Source organism: Chlamydomonas reinhardtii, chromosome 12 (genome assembly GCF_000002595.2).
Source record: "Chlamydomonas reinhardtii strain CC-503 cw92 mt+ chromosome 12, whole genome shotgun sequence".
In the NCBI taxonomy this organism is placed as follows: Eukaryota; Viridiplantae; Chlorophyta; class Chlorophyceae; order Chlamydomonadales; family Chlamydomonadaceae; genus Chlamydomonas; species Chlamydomonas reinhardtii.
The window spans coordinates 3,774,975-3,794,949 of NC_057015.1; the positions used below are offsets into that span (position 1 = coordinate 3,774,975).

At 65.8% G+C, this 19,975-nt stretch overlaps 3 protein-coding genes across 5 annotated transcripts in view; all 3 read left to right on the top strand.

Moving 5' to 3' along the window:
- The first annotated feature begins 57 nt into the window (after positions 1-57).
- Positions 58-6,241, top strand: CHLRE_12g515250v5 (uncharacterized protein). Its single transcript, XM_043068289.1, has 7 exons — positions 58-945; positions 1,127-1,247; positions 1,386-4,195; positions 4,364-4,511; positions 4,628-4,857; positions 5,039-5,146; positions 5,335-6,241. The coding sequence occupies exons 1-7, from the start codon at positions 232-234 to the stop codon at positions 5,737-5,739; spliced, it is 4,536 nt and encodes a 1,511-aa protein (XP_042918384.1). The 5' UTR covers positions 58-231; the 3' UTR covers positions 5,740-6,241.
- A 46-nt stretch (positions 6,242-6,287) lies between these two features.
- Positions 6,288-15,619, top strand: CHLRE_12g515301v5 (uncharacterized protein). The gene is made up of 18 exons (XM_043068290.1): positions 6,288-6,610; positions 6,790-6,943; positions 7,106-7,333; positions 7,541-7,686; positions 7,929-9,295; positions 9,448-9,536; positions 9,695-10,306; positions 10,411-10,953; positions 11,079-11,375; positions 11,550-11,693; positions 12,008-12,384; positions 12,590-12,691; positions 12,837-12,996; positions 13,263-13,352; positions 13,461-13,613; positions 13,891-14,184; positions 14,353-14,487; positions 14,858-15,619. Exons 1-18 carry the CDS (start codon positions 6,342-6,344, stop codon positions 14,942-14,944), a joined length of 5,247 nt encoding a protein of 1,748 aa, XP_042918385.1. The 5' UTR covers positions 6,288-6,341; the 3' UTR covers positions 14,945-15,619.
- Positions 15,620-15,677: 58 nt separating this feature from the next.
- The window catches only part of CHLRE_12g515350v5 (uncharacterized protein), a 28,912-nt gene continuing 24,614 nt past the window's right edge, over positions 15,678-19,975 (top strand). For 2 of the 3 annotated variants that reach the window (XM_043068292.1, XM_001702937.3), the window contains exons 1-10: positions 15,678-16,456; positions 16,582-16,820; positions 16,957-17,202; positions 17,371-17,639; positions 18,110-18,492; positions 18,628-18,737; positions 18,856-19,009; positions 19,168-19,286; positions 19,434-19,584; positions 19,766-19,881. In XM_043068292.1, the coding sequence (XP_042918386.1) occupies positions 16,745-16,820; positions 16,957-17,202; positions 17,371-17,639; positions 18,110-18,492; positions 18,628-18,737; positions 18,856-19,009; positions 19,168-19,286; positions 19,434-19,584; positions 19,766-19,881 (1,624 nt within the window). In that variant the 5' untranslated portion in view covers positions 15,678-16,456; positions 16,582-16,744. The remainder of the gene's footprint in view (positions 16,457-16,581; positions 16,821-16,956; positions 17,203-17,370; positions 17,640-18,109; positions 18,493-18,627; positions 18,738-18,855; positions 19,010-19,167; positions 19,287-19,433; positions 19,585-19,765; positions 19,882-19,975) is intronic. The other variant, XM_043068291.1, reaches the window with a different exon arrangement.

Here is a 19,975-nt window from a genome sequence, read left to right on the forward strand (position 1 = left end):
GGGCTTTCCGTATCCTCCCTTATGTTTGTGCATGCACTGTGTGCATTAATAACAGAGATCAAGTACCCCTTACCGATAAAGGAGGCCATAGTTCAGTATGGCGCCCCTGCTGTCCAAACTGCTCGGCAGCAGGGGCTAGGGCTGCAGGAAAACTTAGCCTTTATTGTGCTGTTTACTTAGCTGAAACATTATAACAGCTATTGCGAGACAGGACCTGCTGAATAGGAAGGAATGTTCTCTCAATTCCTCAACCAGGTGCGGCAGTCCCTGTTCACAGGGCCTGCCGGCAGCTCCAACCGAAAATTCACGCTAGAGGAGCTGCGGGCTCTCACGGACGTGCTGAACAAGAATCAGGTCGTCACGGAGGCCAACAGGGCCCTGGTGGTAGAGACCATTCGTTCCATCGCGGAGTTTATGATTTGGGGAGACCAGAATGAGCCCCGCATTTTCGACTTCTTCCTGGAGAACAACATCATGCACTACCTGCACCGCGTGCTGCAGCAGCCAGCCAACCGGACGGGCGATGTGGCGAAGCAGGTGCTGCAGACGCTCAGTATTATCATTCAGAACATCCGTAGCGAGACCGGGACCTACTTCCTGTTCAGCAACAACCACATCAACAACATTGTGGAGATCAGGTTTGATTTTGAAGACGAGGAGGTGCTGGGCTACTACATCTCATTCCTAAAAACCATCAGCCTCAAGCTGAACCAGAGCACGGTGCAGTTCTTCTTTGACCGGCGCGAGGCCACATACACATTTCCCCTCTACTCTGAGGCGGTCAAGTTCGCGCACCATAAGGAGGGCATGGTGCGCGCAGGCGTGCGCACGCTCACGCTCAACGTGTACTCGGTGCCAGATGCGGACATCCAGGACTATGTGGCGCGGCCGCCGGCCACCGGGTACTTTGCGGACCTGGCTAACTACATAGCGGACCAGGTCAAGGTGCGTCGGTCCAACACTTTCAAAGGCCCACAGCACTGAGGGGCCAGAGGGCGGCGCTGGCCCGTAGGTGGAGCACGTTTAGGACCGGGATGGGTGGCGGGGGAGGCGAGACAGTGTGTTGTCGTAGGCGGTGTGTCCTGAGGGCTGACCAAACCTGGCGCTGGCGCAATTTCAATTACAGATCCTGGACAAGCGCATGCTGGCTGCGGAGGGCTTTAGCGCGCAGGTGCTTTCATCACTGGACTCGGAGATTGCGGAGGTGGAGGACATGGTGTCCTACGTTTCAGACATCCTGTCCACGGGTGAGCCCGGGTAGATGAGCGGGATGCAGAAAGTCCACATGTCCCGGCGCGGTACACCAGCCAGTGCCGTTGTTTGGCGCGCCTGGCAAAGACTCACGTGCGCCACTCCCTTTCTATGGCTCGTCCTTCGCACCCCAGCTTCACCGCGGCTGGCGCACTTCATGGCGGAGACGCTATGGGTATCGCTCGTGGGGCCCTACCTGCTGCGTTCGGTGCTTGAGTACGGAGCCAATCGTGGGGCGGGGTCGCCGCGCGCGTCCGGAGGCGGTGGTGCACAAGCGGCCGGGCGGTCAGGGCGGCAAAGCGGCGGCGGTGGCTCGCCGGGCTCGCCGGTGTACCCCGGCGGCACCGCGCCGCCCGTGCGCGTGTCCTGCAGCCTGTACGTGCTGGAGCGGCTGCTGATGCTGATCACCTACCAGCCGCTGCTGCACAACCTGGCGCTGGCGCTGCTGGACCCGCGGCCCGGCTACCCCTCATGCAGGCCAGCCTTCGCGGCGCTGTTGCGCGGCGCCGACCACCGCGCCGTGCCGGCGGCGCTGCGCTGCCTGGTGGCGCTGGTGCACAACCGGCACGCCGCGCCCGAGGTGCTGGCGCTGCTCGGGCTGGCGCCGCGCTCGCGCGCACCCGACGTGCACGCCGCCTGCAGCGCCGCGGACTGCAAGGCGTGCCGGCTGCAGGAGGCGCTGACGCCCATGCCGCCAGGGGCGCCTGCGGCGGGCGTGGCGCCGGACCCGCTGGCGGAGGCCGCGCGACCGGTAGTGACCAGCACTGCCGGACCGGGCGCGCCGCCGGCCTCTGGTGTCGCGTTCGGGTTTCACACGATCTGGTCTCACATCGAGCCGTTTGCGCCGCCGCGGCCGGCAACGGCGCCGCTGCCGCTGGCGTCGCCGTCGAAGTCGGCTGGTGGCGAGGTGGAGAGCAGGGCTGTGGCGGTCTCGGACGCTGGGGCGCTGGAAGCACCCGCGGCCGTGCCGGCGGCAACTGGCGGCCTGGAGGTCGACCTCCTGGGGCTGGACCTGAATGACGAGCCAGGGCCGAGCAGCAGCGGGGCGAGCGGTCTGGACGTGGGGCGGGGACACAGCGCGATGGCATCGCAGCCAGTCACCGTACATCTGACGGCAGACACGCCGCTGCAGTACAGCCCGGCAGACCCCGCAGGGCCTGGGCCTGCCAGCTCTGCGGCGACCGTGGCTGGGACTTCGTCCACGTCGGCTTCGGCTGCGCCGCCCCTTGCAGACCTTCTGAGCTTGGACAGCCCAGAACGGAGTCAGCCGGGCCTACCGCCGCCGCCCCTGGCGCCGCCGCCACCACCACCGGCACCACCGCCGCCGCCCTTGCCCGACTCGCCGCGCGCGGAGGGCGACCTGCTCGGCCTGGACAGTCCAGGGGCCAGCGCCGCGCCGGCGGCAGCCGGCGCAGACGAGGACTCGCCTGTGGTCAAACCAGCAGCAACAGCCGCGCCCCAGCCGTCAGTGGCGTCAGCACCCACCCCACAGCCACCGCGGCCGCAGTCACTAGCGCAGCTGCCGCCGGGCAGCCAGATCGACCTGCTGGGCATGGACGAACCCATGCTGCCCGCCGCCGTGGCTGCCACTGCCGCCACCACAGCCAACATTACCGCCGTCAACAGCGACGCGCCTTCGCCCAGCGGCGGCGAGTCGCCGCGTTCCTCAGCGTCGGCGTCAGCGGCGCCCGGGGCGGCTGGAGGGCGGCCGCCGCATGGGGGGCTTCTGGCGCCTGCCAACACACTGGCATCTGCCATGGAGGCCATTGCAGCTAGCGGCACTGACGGGGCGGGCTCAGGCGCGGCAGGGGTGGAGCGGTCTGGTGCAGCGCCAAGGTCGGGGCCTGGCGCTGCCAGTGGAGGCGGCAGCGCAGCGGATCTGCTTGACCTGGTTCCTGATGCGGCAGCACCCAGCGCGGCAGTGCTAGGAACTGGCAGCTCGTCTGGCACGCATGCCCCGCCAAGGCCGGCGGCAGCCGAACCGCGCGCGGCTCTGGACGCTCTGCGCCAACAGGCGTCAAGCGGCGCCAGCGGGAGCAGCACTGCAGCGGGCGCATTGGGGGCTGCAGCAAGCGCCAGTGGCTCTGCGGCTGCAGTCAGTGACTTGTTAGGCCATCCCCTAGAAACGGGCGCGAAGCAGGTGGCGCCTTCACCGGCGGCAGCCCCGTCGGCAAGCGGCCCACCGGCTGGGCCTGGCTTGGATGGGCCGCTGGCGGGGCTGATGGATGTTTTTCCACAGGCGGCAGCCGCCGCAGCGGCAGTGGCGGCCACCGCGCTGAAGTCCACGACGGCCGCACTCGTGGACCAACACCCGCTGGGCGCCGCGCCCGCGTCAGCTCCCTCGCCCGGCAAGCAGGCGGCAGACCTTGCACGGAAGGCACCTGCACCCACCACAGGTGCTCCTGGGCCTGAGGCATCTGCAGCATCACCACAGCCCGCGGCAGAGCAGCCAGATGCTCCGGAACCCGTAGCTGAGTCTGAGCCGGCGCCGGCACCACCAGCACCCGCGTCGCCGCCTCGGCCCCAGGGGCCGCCCTGCGCCTCGCACGCGCGGCCTGCTGCAGTCGCGGTGGCGGGTGTAGACATCATAGATGCGTTGTTTGGCCTGCTGCCCGTCGGCCTGCTGCCGGTGCCGGCGCTGTGGAATGTGGCGCTGCTGCTCAACCACCTGTACCCACGCGCCGAGGAGCAGCGCGCTCTGGAGCGGGAGCTACAGGCGCAGCCGCAGGCTGCTGCTGGGGTGGACCTCGCAGACCTGCTGGGCCAGGGCAGCGACGGCAGCGGTGCAGAGGCGGCCGGTGCCAGCGAGGCCAGCAGCGAGCCGGCAGACACACACCCACTGCACCCGACCAGCACGGCCACGTGGGCGTGCGCGCTGACTGCGGAGCAGCGTGAGGCGCTGCGGGTGGCGGCGGTGTCGGCTGCCAGCGCCGTGCTGGACGAGGTGGGTGGGGCGCGGGGCCGCTGGGTGTGCAGGGCCACTGCCGGATGCGTTGGGAAGCGGGGCGGCTCCTTTTGCTAGGCTGGACCTTCAGTCTTGCCGGGATGGCGCGCTGAGCAGCAGCATATGATTAAACCTGATAAATCTGTTTGTCGTGCGGGTCCGGTGCAGGTGGGCGGCATGTGGACGGACGCGCTGGTGTCCATGATGGCGCTTGAGTGGCCGGCGGCGTACGAGGGCGTGACGCGGCCCAACCTCCGCACCGGCGCCGAGAACCTCATGGCGGGGCCGCACCTCTACCCGCGCCAGACGGGCCGGGGTGAGCCCTGCAGAGACTGGTTGCACACCTTTTGGTGCAAGTGCCCCTCATGTGCCGGCTATGCGACCTAGTTGCGCGTTTTGACGGCGGCACCCAACCTCCCGTGCGCCGTGCAGGCCTGTCCAGCATCTCTGGCCGCAACGACCAGGGCCTGAGCGGCTCCGCGGTGGCGGCGCTGCACTGCTACCACGCCGTGTGCCGCCTGGTAGCGCTGCTGCACCTCCACAACGTGCTGGCTACTGGCGCCACCAGCCGCCGCCCGCCGCCGGCCTGCCCGCTGCCGCCCAACGGCGACGTTGAGCTGCGCGAGTGGGACGTCATGGAGGGGCAGGAGGTGGAGCTGCAGGTGAGCGGAGGGGCGGGGCGCGGGGAACACGTTGTGTGCTGGGGTTGGTGCCACCCAAGGTATGCCGCAGACAGCCACGCACCACATGGCACGGACAAACACACGGACACGTCGGTAATCTGGTTTTCAGGTGGGATGAGTTTTACGCGTCAAGTGTGTAAGCCTGCTTCCCGGTTCGCAGGTTGGCTCCGCCATCTCGTGCATCGTGTCCTTCTCGCCCGGCCAAGAGCGCCGTGTGTACTTCGCCGCGGCGGGGCCGTCGCTGCGGCGCGAGCTGCAGGACGCGCAGGTGCGACAGCTGAGAGTTTGAGGCATCTCGCGCCGCTCTTACCTGAGGCTGCGCCTGTGTTTGGCCCATCGAGCCAGACCAAGGCTTGTCCATCCCAAGTGCCTATTGCAACTCTTCTTCCACACCGGAACTGTGATCACTGCGCCATTATGCTACTGCTGTACATCCGCGCACCTGCACCCGCGCAGGCGCTGCTTGCGGACCCCAACGCGCAGGCGGTGGTGCTGCACTCGTCTCCCGCCGTGGTGCTGGCCGACCCCGCGCCCACCCGCCTCAACGCCGGCATCGCGCTGTCCGTGGCGCCGCTGCTGGGCTGCGACCCCAAGGTGGACGGCAACGTGGCCAAGTGGCTGCACGTGCACGTGCGTCCCAGCGTGCGGGGCCTGCTGCGCCTGCTGCGCTCCGCGGCGGGCGGGCGCAAGGGCGGGCTGCTGGGCGCGCTGCGCCACCTGGTGGACGGGCACTGGGTGCTGGCGTTCCCGGACGTGGAGCGCGCCAGCAACGCGCGCAGTATGGTGGAGCAGGCGGCGCACAAGCTGCGGGCGCTGTACTGCGAGCTGCTCAGCCCACTGCTGGGTGCGGTCATGGAGTGATGGGTGGGTGACCGGGGGGCGTGGGGATCCATGGCTGCAGCCGTGTGTGTGTTTTGCGAGTCAGGGGCGGTGGCGCGTGCGGGGAGAGAGACAAGGCGCGTGGGCGTGTTGTGCAGTGGAGCAGTGTCTCGTGTTTGTGTGGCGCGTGGTAAAATGCGTTGTGTACGAGTACTTGACGGTCCGGGGCGAGTTGCGTGATGGCGTGGCGTTGGTGGCGGACGCTCCAGGGAGGGGGTGGTGGACTGGCGGGGTATGTGGCGCCTGGTTCGGGTATGCCGTGCTTCCGGGCGACCGAGCCTGAGTCGCTTGAGTCAGATTACATGGACCTGGTACAGTGTGCTACGGTAGTAAGCAAACTCAATGTGGGTGCGTGCACGGGCTCGTTTCCATGCTCGGGCTTCCTCGCACATCGGCGGGAATGGAAACAAAGGTCTGAACAGGCGCCGAGCATATTAAGGCACGGTGCAACAAATGCAACGCCGATATGTAAAACACGGCGCTAAATCACTAGTTCGCAACCGCGCGGGCCGGCCCTTGGGTCTGCTTCGCCCCTGGCTGCGGGCAGTAAAATCTAGTAGCAGTGATCAGCAGCTGCAGAGGCGATGGTGGTCGTGGCAAGGCCAGCACAGCCCTCGCCGCCTGGTCATGCAGGGCCGGGCGGCGGGAGCCGAGCACTGTCAGCGCCGCCGAGCGCGGCAGCCGGGCCTGGTGGCCATCTCGCTGCCGCAGCAGCCGCGGCGGCGGCCGCAGTGGCGGCGGCAGCAGCAAGGCTGGGCGAGGCAGGTCGCGGCTTTGTGCTGTCGGCCCCCTTCCAGACCGCGGTGCAGCTGGTTGCGGGGGAGCTTGTCACTGGGCTGTTCGTGGTTGTCAGGTGCGTTGTTCGGGCGGGCGTCGCACCCTCACGTTCGTGCATGGGATCTCAGGGTGTCTACAGGGGCGACTGCCAGCAGCCAGAACGGGCACGCACAGACGCACTGAACCTCTCGATCCAAGAGGAATCAGAGGATACCACCTGTACCACTTGCCCTCGCCCTCGCCGCGCACGCGCAGGCCGCTCGCCTTCCCCACCTCCTGCCTGGCGCCTGCGCTGTACTCGGCCTGGACGGTGCTGTTCTCGCCCGACAACCACCTGGGCAGCCGGCTGCAGGCGGGCGCGGTGGTGGCAGCAGCCATGAGCTGGGGCGCAGTGATGGGCGGCGTCGTGGTGAGGCGCAGAGGGCAGGCCCGGGTGCAGCTGGCGAGACCGCCTGGCTCCTTCACTGGTCGGGCGCTGGCGCACCCAGCTTCTTTTGTATTGTTTTACGGTTAAGTCAACCCCGCCTGCCGCCAACCCATGCTGCCTGCCATTAACCTCCTATACACGCAGCTGAGCCTGGCGCTGGGGCTTGTGCCCGCCGCCGGCTCGCACCTGCACACGGGCGTGCTGTGCGTGCTAGCGCTGGCGGTGCTGCCGGTGCTGGCCGCCAACCGCGCGACGCTGGGCCCCAGCAGCCCGCCCTTCATGTGGGTGGCGGGCTCCACCTCCAGCCTGGCGTACGGCGTGGTGCTGCTGACGGGGCAGCCGCTGGGCAGCGTGGCGGCGGTGTGGAGCGGCGTGAGTGCCTCTGGGGGGCGGGCTGCGGGCGCAGACAAGTAGTCAGCAGCAATTGCTCGCCACCCATTTGCGTACAGGTAACATGCCTGGTCCTGGTTACCGTATGTTCGTATCCCCCGAGGTTATGCCACTCGCTGCATGCACTGGCTGCGCACCTGTGCCTTGACCAACGGCAACGAACCGCTGCCACGCCCGACGTCCGAGCAGGTGGTGCGCAATCTGGTGCTGGTGGGGTTCTTGGGCGGCGGCTGCGGCGGCCTCATGGCGGCAGCGGTGCTGCCCAGCCTGGCCGCACACGAGCTGCGCGAGGACACAGCGGCGGTGGTGCGCGGCGCCGGGCACGCCATCACCAGGTGCGTGCACGTATGCGCACGTGTTGAACAGCACAAGATAGAAATGTGCACACGTGTGAGAGAGCACAAGGGAAGGAAACTCGCAGGACTGTGCAGGTGTATGTGCGTGTGTGTGTGTGCGGGCTGCCTAGCTGGGTGAAGTCTTGGGCTGTGGGGGCTGTGAGGGCATTTACACGCGGTGGATACATACGGATGAGCTGTGTCGTATCGGACCCGGGCGGATGTGCGTGCTTGCATCACAGGATCGCGAGCAGAGCTCTGCAGCCGCAGCCGGAGATTTGCTGGTCGGCTGAGGGCTGGCGGCCGGCGCCGTCGGCAACCCTCTCGCGGCCGGGCAGCCCCGCGCCTGCATCGCTGTCACCTGCACACGCCGGCGGATGGTCGCGACATGCGGACGGCGGCCTCGCCGCTGAGGACTACTGCTCAGGTGGCGGCGGTGGCCGGGTGCACACAATGGCCATGCCGAGTGTAGCAGGCGCAGCACGGACCAAGCTGGACGCCGCCAGCCATCCGGCGGCGGCGCCAGCGAATCCAGCGCCGGCGGGTCCCTTGGAGGCCGACCCAGTTGCGCCCCCTCTAGACACGCCTGCCACGCCTCCGGGCTCCGGCACCGGGCGAGCGACACCCGCTGTTCGGAGCTCCGGGGCAGCGGGGGATGAGGTGCAGCCCACCCTGCCGCCGGCTGACGAGGCCTCCTCCTCCTCTTCCGCCGACGAGGACGCGCTCCACCCGCTACACGTCTCGCCAGAGGGGCGAAGTGGCGGCGCCGCCGCCGCTGCCGCCAGCCCTGCCGCCGCAGCAACGGCTGCCAGTGGCAGCGCACACCCTGACGCACACGAACTGGCACACCTCGGCGACGACGGTGACGACGACGGCGGCGGGCATGAAGACGAGGAGGCGCAGGACGCGCTGGACGATGATGCCTTTCTACAGATGCTGCAGGAGGCGTCTGAGCCGTCGTTGCTAGCCAACGCATATGCATCAGCCTACGCCGGCCCCCAGCCCACTGCCGGTGACCGGCGCCGCAGCAGCGTGAGCGTGTTGGAGCGCGTCAGCGTCGCCACCGTCGCCACAGCCGATACGGTGGTGGGCTGGTGGTGGCGGCTGCGGGTGCGGGCGCGGCTGTGGACGCTGCGCCTGCGGCGCTGCTGTTGCGGCTCACGCGCGGAGGCCGCTGCGGCGGAGCGCACGCTCAGCCTGCCGGTGTTCGTGGCGCCGCCGGGTGGGCTGCGGCCGTCTCCGGCGGTTGCCGCGGCCGCCACGGCCCTTGCGGCACACCGGCATCGGAAGGCAGTCACGTCAACCTGGAGGCCGCGGCCTGCTCCCGCGACCCTCTCGACCCCTCAGCAGCACCAGCAGGCGCCTGCAGCGCACCTGGGCAGGGCATCCGTGCTCGCATCAGCTGCACAGCAGCAAGAGCAGCAGCAGCAGCCGGTGGGCAGTGGCGAGCGCGTGGGCGCAGTGGGCGGCGGCGGCGGCGTGGGCCAGGCGGCGGCGGTGGCGTGGGCGCCGGTGTCGGTTCTGAGGCCGCTGCTGGGCCGGGCGCGGCAGTGTGTGGCGTCGGCGCGATTGGAGCCGCCGTGGTGCATCAGCGGGCCGCGCGACCTGGGTGAGATGCGTTGAACATTGCATGAGCGCGTCGTGTTGTTGTGGGGACGCCGTGCTGCAAGGGAAAGGATGCTGCGCCTGTGCGCTGACGCAGCTCCCTGCTGTTGCTGCCCTGCCCTGCCCCTGACGCTTCTGCTCCCGCCGCGCGTCCAGACCGTTGGTCGCGGCTGCTGTCCTGCTGCGAGGTGCTGGTGGGGCGGGTGGAGGCGCTGGGCGCGCTGCTGGAGCACCGCGGCCGGAGGGTGAGCGGGTGGGTGCACGGGTGCACTGCGGGCGTGCGTACACGTCAATCCCATCCAAGCCCCCCCCCAGCAACGTGGCATGACTTGCCGTATCCACCCCGCCTGACGTGCACCACGGTGAGCGAAAGCTAGCTGCAACCCCTTACACCCTGTCACAGGCCGTGCCGCTGGGTGACCCCCACCTGTCCGAGCTGCTGGGCGGTGGCGACGTGGTGGGCCCCTACCGGGTCGCACACGCCCGCGCCGCCGCCGCCTGCGCCGCCATCAGCAGCGCACTAACAGCATCCGCCACCGGCCCACAAGGCCACAGGAGCCGCAGTAGCAGCAGTAGCAGCAGGAGGAGCAGTAGCAGTAGCAGCTGCATGGCATGGCTGCGGGGCAAGAGCAGCAGGCAGACCGCTGCAGTGGTGTCTGCTGCAGGCGCAGAAGCTCCTGCGGCGGCGGAGCTACTTCCAGTGGTGACAGATTGGGAGGCGGTGCGGCGGGAGCTCAAGGCGGCGGTCCGATGTGGCTTCCGCGGCTACTGGGGCCGGCTGCGTGCGGTCGCTGCGTCTGCAGCAGCAGCAGCAGCAGACGAGGAGGCTGTAGCTGCTGGAGACGGCGTGCAGAACACACGGGATGCAGCTGCAGCAGGAGTGCCGGCAGTGCTGCATGCCGATGCAGGTGGGAGCGGCGGGGCAGCAGAGGCGCAACCATCACCCGCCTCACGGTGGCCGGCACAACAACAACAGGACCGGCAGCGGCGTGTGCCCATCCTTGGCATCGAGCAGGTACGGACAAGGAGCGGCTGCTGTTCCAGAATTTGCGCTGGTTCAAAACATTCATTCCACCTGCTTGCGCTCCACCTGGCTCGTTTCACAATGCCCTGCTCCAGGCTCGGGCGCTCATGTTCATGTGGGCTGTGTCCGACGGCGTGCTGGCTGCAGTGGCGGAGATGGAGGCGGCGGCGCGCGACCTCCTGGCGCAACCTGCCGCGGCAGCACCAGCGTCACGAGCCGCACCAGCCACATCATCAACCGCAGCAGCAGCCCCCGAGTTGTCAGGGACAGCACCGCTGCCGCACACAGGGCAGGCGCCGCTGCAGCAACAGCAGCATCACTCGTCTCTAGCACCGGCGCTCGTGCGGAACCCTGACGCACTGCCTCCTGAGGGTCCGCTGGGGAGGAGCGCCGGCGACACCACTGCCAGCGGCATGAGGAGCATGAGTGGCACCAGTGGCAGTGCTACGGTCACGGCAGGGCACATCGCTGGTGTTTCATCAACAGTGGGGACCTCTTCGCCGTCGGCCCAGCCGCCGCCGGCTCTGAAAGGGCCGGCATTGCGCCTCAGACGACTCAGACAGGCAGCCGTAGCGCAGGCTAGAGCGGTTGGTGTGTGGCTGGAACGCGAGTTCGGCTGGGCGTGGCGCGTGCTGCAGGTGCGTGGTTACATAAAACGTGGTGCTGTACGAAATGTACCGTATCAGTGCCGCTCTCGACTACCGTACTGCATGTATGTACTGTACATTCACCCCTCAGCACACCCCTGACATCCCTCCCACAGATTGCAGTTGGCTGGCAGGTGGTCGCCACCAGCGCGGCCGCCCTGGCGACCAGCCCGCGACTGCTGCTGGAGGTGGCGCGGTACGGCCTGGAGCGGGCTGGCGCGGCGGCACACGCGGGCCTGGCCTGCGCCCGCCACGCCGCGACCCGCCGACCCACGACCAGTGGGCTACGCACCACGACTGCACGCAATGGCGTCGACACAGCCGCCAAAGCCGCGGAGCTAGTGAGCGCGGCGGGCGCGGCGGCGGCACCCAGCTCTGCCCCACCGCCCCTGTGGAGCAGCCGCTTCTTCCAGGTGTGCAGCGTCGGGGCGTGCCGTGCCGTCACTCATGCAGGTCCCCCGTTGCGCGCTGCTCGGTGGCCCGCTCCCCGATTCCCCGCTACTCCGCCTTTACATCTCACCCGTTCGCACCACGCACCACGCACCACGCACCACGCACCACGCACCACGCCCCCGTCGCCCGCGCAGTTCGGCTGCAAGTACTGGCTGACGTGTGGCGCTGTGCTGGTGGGGACACTGGGCGTGTCCGCCCGGCCGGAGCTGGCCCCGCTGATGCGACGCTACCCGCCCATGTACGGCTACATCGCCTCCTGCGTGGCCATGACGGAGCGGGTGCGTGGCGCAGCGTGGTGGGGACTGCTGCAGTCGTTGCCTGCCGTGTTGGATGTGTGCGTGGGCGGCCGTGTGGACTGCATGGCCTGTGCTACTTGGCTGCATGGGCGGGTGCATGGCTGCAAAGTGGTGCCAAGCTGCACCGCGCGGCCGAGCCGCACGTGCGTAGGAGACCGGCACCGGGTCACGCGCTCCGTCCGTCCCTCCTTGCAACCGGCACATAAAGCATACCCGCACACCCGGCACGCGCCCAACAAAACATATCCGTACACCCACGCACGGCGCACCTCCCCCCTCCCCGCCCACTCCTGCAGGTGGAGTCCACCGCCAGCCGCGTCGTGTTGAGGCTGCTGGGCACGCTGGCCGGCGGCGCGCTGGGCCTGGCAGCATTGCTGCACTCGCAGCTCGCCAACAGCCCGCCTGCACTGCTGGGCCTGGTGTGCGGCGCCACATTCCCTGTGGCCTGCCTGTGCGGCAACCGCTTCAAGCCCGCCATTGTGCTGACGCTGGTGACCCTGAGCGCCATGACCCTGTGCCACCAGCCGCGCACCGCGGGCGGCAGCAGCAACACGGTGCGCGGCGACAGCGACACGGCGCAGGGCGTGGCGCTGCGGCTGTTCGCGGCGCGGGTGACGTCGGTGTCACTGGGCTGCACACTGCCGCTGCTGGTGTCACGCATGGTGCTGCCCTGGTGGGTGGGCGGCTGGATGTGGACGGCACAGTGTGTGACATTGTGTTAGCTGAGCTGGGGTGGGGGCTGGCAGGCCGGGCGCTTGGTTAGAACAAATGCACCTCAGCAATCAACTGGCTTATGTTGCTTGGACTTTGGACGGACGTTTAAAACTTACAGTAAAGCGAATAGAGCGGCTCGTCACCTTCCGCCGCCGGCCGCTCAGGTACACGAGCGACTGGGCGCTGGAGACGATGGCGGGCGCCTTCGAGGGCTGTGAGAGGCTGACCCGGCAGCTGTACACCCAGTTCTATGAGGAGGGCTACAGGTGTGGTCACGATTGAGGTGTGGTGGAGGAGCTCGCTTGTAGCTGGACCGTGGGAGTTGTGGCCTTGTGGGCGGTGAAAAAGCGGTCTTCGGGCTGTGGGGGCCGTGGCTTGGCAGCATGTTGACTGCCGCTCCCTCATACACAGGGCACACGTGGCGGCGCGGGGCCGGCAGGCGACTGACACGTTGCTGCAGCAATGGGGGCTCCCGGCAGCCAGTGGTGTTGTTGTTAGAACACCAGCGGGTGGGGAACAGGCCGCCACCGCCGCCACCACCACCACCACCACCACTGCCAAGGAGCTGCAGGTAGGTGCGGTGTGCCGTATCACGCGTGTGCGACTTGCTGCGCAGAGATCATGGCCGGGTCTACACCTGCCCAAAAGGTCATGCCGCCGCGCCCCAGCTTGTCCGGGAACGCAATGAGTAGGCTCTCCTTGATTGCCGCCGCCCTTGGCGCCTGCTTGCTCCAAGGCACGCACGCCGTCCAAGGCACTACGCACCATCTACCGCCAACCGCAACGCTTCATCGTTGCCTAGTACCTGCGTGCTAACCGCGAGCCCGCACCCCGCAGGCGCTGGTGGTGGGTCCGCTGGTGTCTGTGCAGCGCTCACTGCTCCGTGACGCGGCCGTGTGGACCCGCGGCACACTGGCCACACCCGAGGTAGGCGCAGAGCCAATCATACGTTTTTGCGCCTGTGCCGGCACAGCAATGCGTGACGCATGCCGTTCGTGCATGCCGCACACACGTGCCGTACACACGTGCACGCAGGTGGTGGCGGCGCTGCTGCGTGCGTTGCTGCCACTGGCGGACCGGCTTGCGGCGCTGCAGCTGGTGGTGGCAGAGACGCCGCCGCTGGTGCACGGCCATCTGTCGGGCTGGGCGTTTGAGGCCATTGTGCTGCCGATGCACGCCGACATGCAGGTGCGTGCGTGCGCGCGTGCGTCAGGGCTTCAGGCGGCGGCAGATCAACCAGCAATCTACAACCTTTGGCGTGTATCAGCGGCACGTTGAGACCGCACACGTTATTCATCAAACGACGTAGATGCACGTACTGTATCCACATACCGGGGCACGTGCCCGTTGAAGGGGCGCATACGACCCTCCGGAGCCCTCCGCCCTCCGGCGGTTGGTTTCGGCCGCCGCTTTTACCCCCGCCGGCCCCCGACATCCCTGGTACGTACGCGCGCCCTGTCATCAGGCCATGCTGGACGCGCTGCACCAGGTGGTGGTGGCCTCGCGGGCGCTGCTGGTGGCTGAGCACCTGCAGGCCGCCCGCAGCAGCGGCGCCAGCAGCATACGCAGTAGTAAGGGGCCTGACAGTGGCGGCAGCGGCGTCAGCTCTAGAACCGGTGCCGGCGGCGTTGACGGGCACATGCACGGGCGTCCACAAGCAGGACCGGGTGACAGCAAGGCAGAGGCGCAAGCCACGCAGATGTCGCCACGCGCGGCGCTGTCCGCGGCGGTGCACTCTCTGGACCTGGCACGGCTCCAGGCAAGTAGGCCTGCGTGCCGTTCGCCTCCTTCTGTGCCGCCCCGGCCCCCTCCGTAACCAACGCGCGGCACAGGTGTTAGCGTTGCGTGCCAAGCGAGCTTCCCGCTACCCCCCGCTGACCACCATAGCGTGCCCCACGCATACATGGCCCACGCGCACGTGCACCAGGTCCGGCGGCGGCTTCGCGGCATGCGGCGCGCCTTCCACGCCGCCGTCCTGGCGCTGGACGAGCAGCGGCTGCCGTACGCCACGCACCCGGATGACGCCGTGCGCGTCAACGCCATGCTCTTTGCGCTGGTGCAGGTGAGGCAGTGTGGGGCGCAGGCAGGATGGGGACCCGAGGGGGGGGGGAGCGGATCTGTGGATGGGTGGGTGGGGCGGGGGTCAGGAGGCTATTGGAGGACGGCGTGGGTGCAGGACAGTGCGGGGAGGGGTATCGCCGTGTCGGGGTGCAGGCCTGGGTGTGCAGTAGGAGGGGGCTGGGGCGGAGGGTGCAGTGTGGCACGGTGTGCATGACGATGGGACCATCGGCGGATGTGTATGTGGAGACGACAGGCAACGGCGGGCACGTGCTTTATTTCTCCTGTGTGTGCCGCCGGTTTTATGCATGTCGTTCGAGGTGCCTTGCGTGTGACGGCCGGGCTCTGGCTGCCCCATTAATCCCCCCTCACAGGTGTTGGACCGGTCCACGGCAGCTGCACGATGCCTCGCTTATGCACGGCGCGAACGCCTGCAGCCCAAGGCACCCGCCGCCCGTTGAACAGGCGTGGCTTCGTCCCTGCCGACGGGCACAGCTGCGGCAGCTTCCAACCCACACGTATTGAGGAGCACGAACCCGCCCCTGGCATCCTCTCGTGGTTCCCACAAGTCCACGGCCTCTACATCTTCACCTGGCCTCGGAGTGGAATGGGGGGCTCAGCGAGTGTGGTGAGTCGGGTGACTGTGGTGGTCGCATCCTAAACAGCTCAGGAATGCGAACAATGGTTCTTACGCTGTTTGGCCTGGTTGGGCGGGGCGAGATGACATGCAAGCACTTCGTTGACATGGGAGTTAGTAAGTTACCGGCGATCCGGGCGTGCCTTTGTGGCCGCATGGTAGGTGTCCTGAGACGGCCGGCAGCAGAAGACACACGTACGGTAGACGGCAGCAGAGCGTGCATCAGTGCGCGCGTGCGTGCAGCCGTCCATTTTCATTCTTCAATCGGGATGACTGCGTGGACCCGCATGCATAGCCCCGGCACCCTCCCTCCCCTGCCCGGCACATTAGCGCAACAATCCGGCGGCGGTGCTTCAGCAAGTGGCTGTCCGGGTGTGGCCTGATCCATGGAGTGTTAGGAAGTAGGGCACGCCGTCGAAACCAGAGCAGTGAATGTGTGGCACACTTGATTGTGTGAGTCGGGCAGTCGGGCATGCTGGGCGTCATGCCGTCAATCTCGTGGTGCCTGCTTCAGCAACTGTGTTGCGATACTTGACACCATAAATCCTCGACCGTAACGCGTCACTCAAGTTTGAGAGTTTCTCAAACTTGAGCGCGTCACCCAGACGGTCGTCACACTCGCGACGCCTGCGATGTTCGCACCGGGTCAGGTTGGAAGTCACGACACAACGGGTTTGGGCGATCTGGTTGACCAACCTTCCCTTCCACCATGAAGACGCACTGAGTAGACGCAATTGTATCGATCTCCGCAAGCCCAACATACCATTATCAAGCGTATCTTCGTTGACCTAGAGTTTTCTGACAACAGTATAACGTTCACAGCCAACGTTGTTGGAAACTGCAAGAATGAGCTCCATATATCTGCATATAGTATGAGGATGGGGGACTGGGAGCAAAGGGCGCGTCGGCAGCCTTGGGCGACCTGCAGCCTCCTACGGGCTTTTTGCTGGTTGAGCTGCTTGTTGTGGAAAAGTTTTGCTGATGGTAAGTCCTGGTCTCCTGAGCTCGCGCGGCTATGCTGCTGGTCATCAACTCTGGGCCTCCCGTGGGCCCACGGTTAGGCACACACCTGGTTTTGCTTGCTTACATAGTAGTGCGTCAAAGCCTTTTGGAGCATTTGAAGAGTCAACACGGGGCACCCCCACAACATTCCTGTCAGCATGTTGACGTTGCGAAAACCTTCGACTGCCGCGCGAATACCTTGAAGCAATTGTAATAATTATCAGGTCGGCGCTGATTTTCTGAACGCGGGACTCGTCGTATCGACTCCACAAAACCGGTCGCATTACGTCGCCCTTGTAGGCCAGAGCTCGTGCCCTGGGTTTAACGGCTACCAGTAAGCAATTGGTTCACATAGGCATGCGGGCTTCGGGATACGCACAGTCCTCTCAAGGGGGGCCTGGGTGGCCGTGAGCACGTACACGGCTGGCGTCAACCTTGCCTCCTTGCACTGCTACTCAGGTTCTACCAGGGCGGTCAGGCCGTGGGCAACAACCTTGGGTCCGCGCTCACCTCCAGCCTGCCAGCTATTGCCGCCAGCTGCACAGCCGACTGCAGCTGCCAGGGCTTCACGTGGAACGGTGTCACGGGTCAGCTGAAGAGCCAGGCGGCTGGCGCGCTGCTCATGCCCGACACAACCAACCTCAACCAGACCTGCCTGGGGACATACGTGCGGCTGGAACCATGCCAGACCACGTCGGGTGGGTGTAGTGGGTCGGTGCTCTGTGGTAACGGGGCATTATTGTCACTGTGTAGCTGCTGATTTATTTGCTGTGGGCCAGTGGTTCGGTCTCTCCACTTCGGTGCCGAGCTTGCAATTGCACCTGCTGCCTACAGGCGGCGCATGCAAGGCCTTCACGGGTTATGCGTTCCAGCAGGGCAAGGACGTGACAAACAATTTGCTGGGCACGGCGGTGACTGGGTCGCTGGAGACCGCGGCGGCTGTGTGCTCATCCAACTGCGCCTGCCAAAGTTTCACCTCGACACAGCTGATCAAGTCGGATGCTGTGGTGGTGACGGGCGGCGGGACGGGCACGTGTGATGGCACCTTCGTGCGTACCATCAATTGCACCGCAGCGACACGTAAGCCTGCTGTTGGGGGGCGGACCTTTCGCTGAGGGGCATTAATAACATACGCAATACTTTGCACGTACAGGATAATGTGCGTGAGTCTCGGCACCTACATTCGCCGCCCGCCTATGTATGCTTCCCAACCCCACCCCGCGCATGTTTCCCCGTCCGCACGTGCAGTGACGTGCCCCACATCGACCTACTTCTCCAAAGGCTACAACTTCTACGCGCAGCAGGACGGCACCGGTGCCGATCTGTACTCGGGCCAGCCGCTGCTGCGTGGCGGCATTGCGGACTTCATGGACCACTGCGACCTCACGTGCGCCTGCACGGCCGTGAGCACGTGGGGAGCCATCAAGGCCACCAACACACGCGGCGCCTCGGGCAATTTCAGCACGCAGTGCCAGGGCGTGTACACGCGCACCGGCTCCATGGTAGCGAGCGTGGCGGTAAGAGTGCGTGCGCATGTGCTGCGGCCGGCGTGGCTGGGGCCTAGTAGGCGGGAACCCGATGACCTCCTAATCCCGCGCGGAGGACTTAGTGCACCAAACATGCACCGGTAATATTATGCACATGCGATGCATTTTGCGGGCTATGCTTTAAGTAGGAACAGGAGTTTATAGCTTGTAACATGTAGACCTGGCACTCGACCGAACCAGTGCTGTGGCTGATATCAACGACTATTAGCAAGTAATCAACAGCGCTCAGCACACCCGCAAATTGTTAGAAGGAAACAACATCCCCGCTTTGACCAGGACTTGGACCCGAAACGACTGATAGGCGCCGAGAAGTCCGACTGCAGTTTCCAGGTTAACCACAGTTACCATAGGGCTTACTCCAGGGAGCTGGTCCGGTCGTGAACGAAGTACCCAGCACGCACTTGTCACGCCTTCCCTATGCCCCCTTGCCTACGCCGCAGGGCTCCAAGCCGGTGTCAGCAAGCTCAGAGGACACGGGCGGTGGCTACCAGAAGAGTTACCTGGTTGACAACAACATCGGCAACGTTTTCTCGACTGCCTCGGGCGGCACAACCACTCCCTGGGTGGCGATAGACCTGCAGGCTGACTACACGGTCACGAACGTACAGCTGTACAATGACGGCACATACGGCAACCGCCTGGGCTGGGCGGAAGTGCGCGTGGGCATGACGCGCATTGACGACTCGGGCGATGGAGCCCTGGTGTCGCAGAATGCGCTCTGCTACAAGTTCACCGGGCGAGGCACGAATGGGGCCGTCTACAGCTATTTCTGCACGGGTGGTGCGCCCGACAACACAGCACCGCGTATTTCGCTTTTCGGAAGGTGAGTGGATGTGGTTTAGTAGGTCTCCCCCGGGAATTAAGCAGGCATTTCACGCGGCTTCATTCAAGCAAACCCCTCATGGCAGAAACAGTAGCGAACCAAGTGCCGCACGGCACTTGAATCATCTGTCTGCAGGTATGTGACGATCCAGAACTTCAACACGGACCCCGGCAATGATGCCGATTACTACCGGCTGATGCTCAAGGAAGTAATGGTGGACATCGCCTGCGTCATGCCGCAGCTAGGTGCGTGCACGGTCGGGTGGGGGCCCGAGTGCGTACCCAATGTGCCCATGGCTTAATGCCAGACCATTGTGACACCGCCGAACACGTCTGCCCCCTTGCCCCATTTCAACCATCCCAGGCTCCCCCTCCGCCTCGTACAACAACTATGACGTGTACGTGGACTGGTCGGTGGACGGCGCCGCGCTGACCGCACCCACCTACCCGGTGTTCAGCTGGAAGGCCTGCGCCGACTACTGCCGCACCACCACCGGATGCCTGGGCTTCAAGTACAGGTGGGTGCGATGGCTGTGCGCGATGTGGGTCGGGATGCTTGCTAGCTTACAGGCGGCAACAGAGTCAACTTGTGATGGACACGTCAGCTTCGAGGCACACCAGAAGCACTGTGCGCGTTAAAGGGATGTACGCGCGTGCATTGCTGCCCCACACGCAGGGCGACATCGCGGCAGTGTGACCTGTTCTCCACACGCGGCAAGCTGGAGCGGGTGTGGGACCCCGCTGACACCGCCACCTTCGGCGCCACGGGATACGGAGACGTGGCTGGTGTCAAAGGTAAGCGCGCAGCGGGGTACCGGGCGGCGGGCAGGACTAGGCAGCGTGAGCCTAAGGCAGCCATCACTGCTGCACTGTTTCCTGCATTTACTTAAGCGGTAAATTGACAATGCTCCCGCCTTGCATGGCTACGACTGTGTTGTGCAGACCACAGTGGATGCGGCACGCTGTCTCAGTCCGCGGGAGGCAGCGCGGACCTGACGTTGCCGTTCCCGCAGACCATCTCATTCGGCAAGACATTCAGCACGCCGCCCCTGGTCCTGGCGTCTTTTGCCGGCCAGAACGCTGACTCGGCTTCGTAAGTGGCCTGCACGCTGAAAGCGCAAGAAAGAGACGCGCAAGCGTATTGCATACAATCGAGATTGCTCATGTGTGCATGGCACAGCCCCATGATGTGCCCTACTGCCAGTCCGTTCACTACAGTCCGTTCACTCTTTCTTCCTTCCGCTTCTTCCTTCCTTCCTTCTGCATGCATACAGGCATGAGGTGGTCATCACAGAGGTCAACACCACCAGCTTCAATGTCGAGGTGCTTTCCAGCGGCCTCAGCACGGTCCGCATTAGCTGGGTGGCGCTGGACGGGCTGCCGTCGCAGGGTGAGCATTACTTTTGCAGTTGTATGGCATTGCTGGAGTGGATAGTGCCGCCCTACGCACGTACGTATGTATGTCATGTAAGGCTCGTAGCACG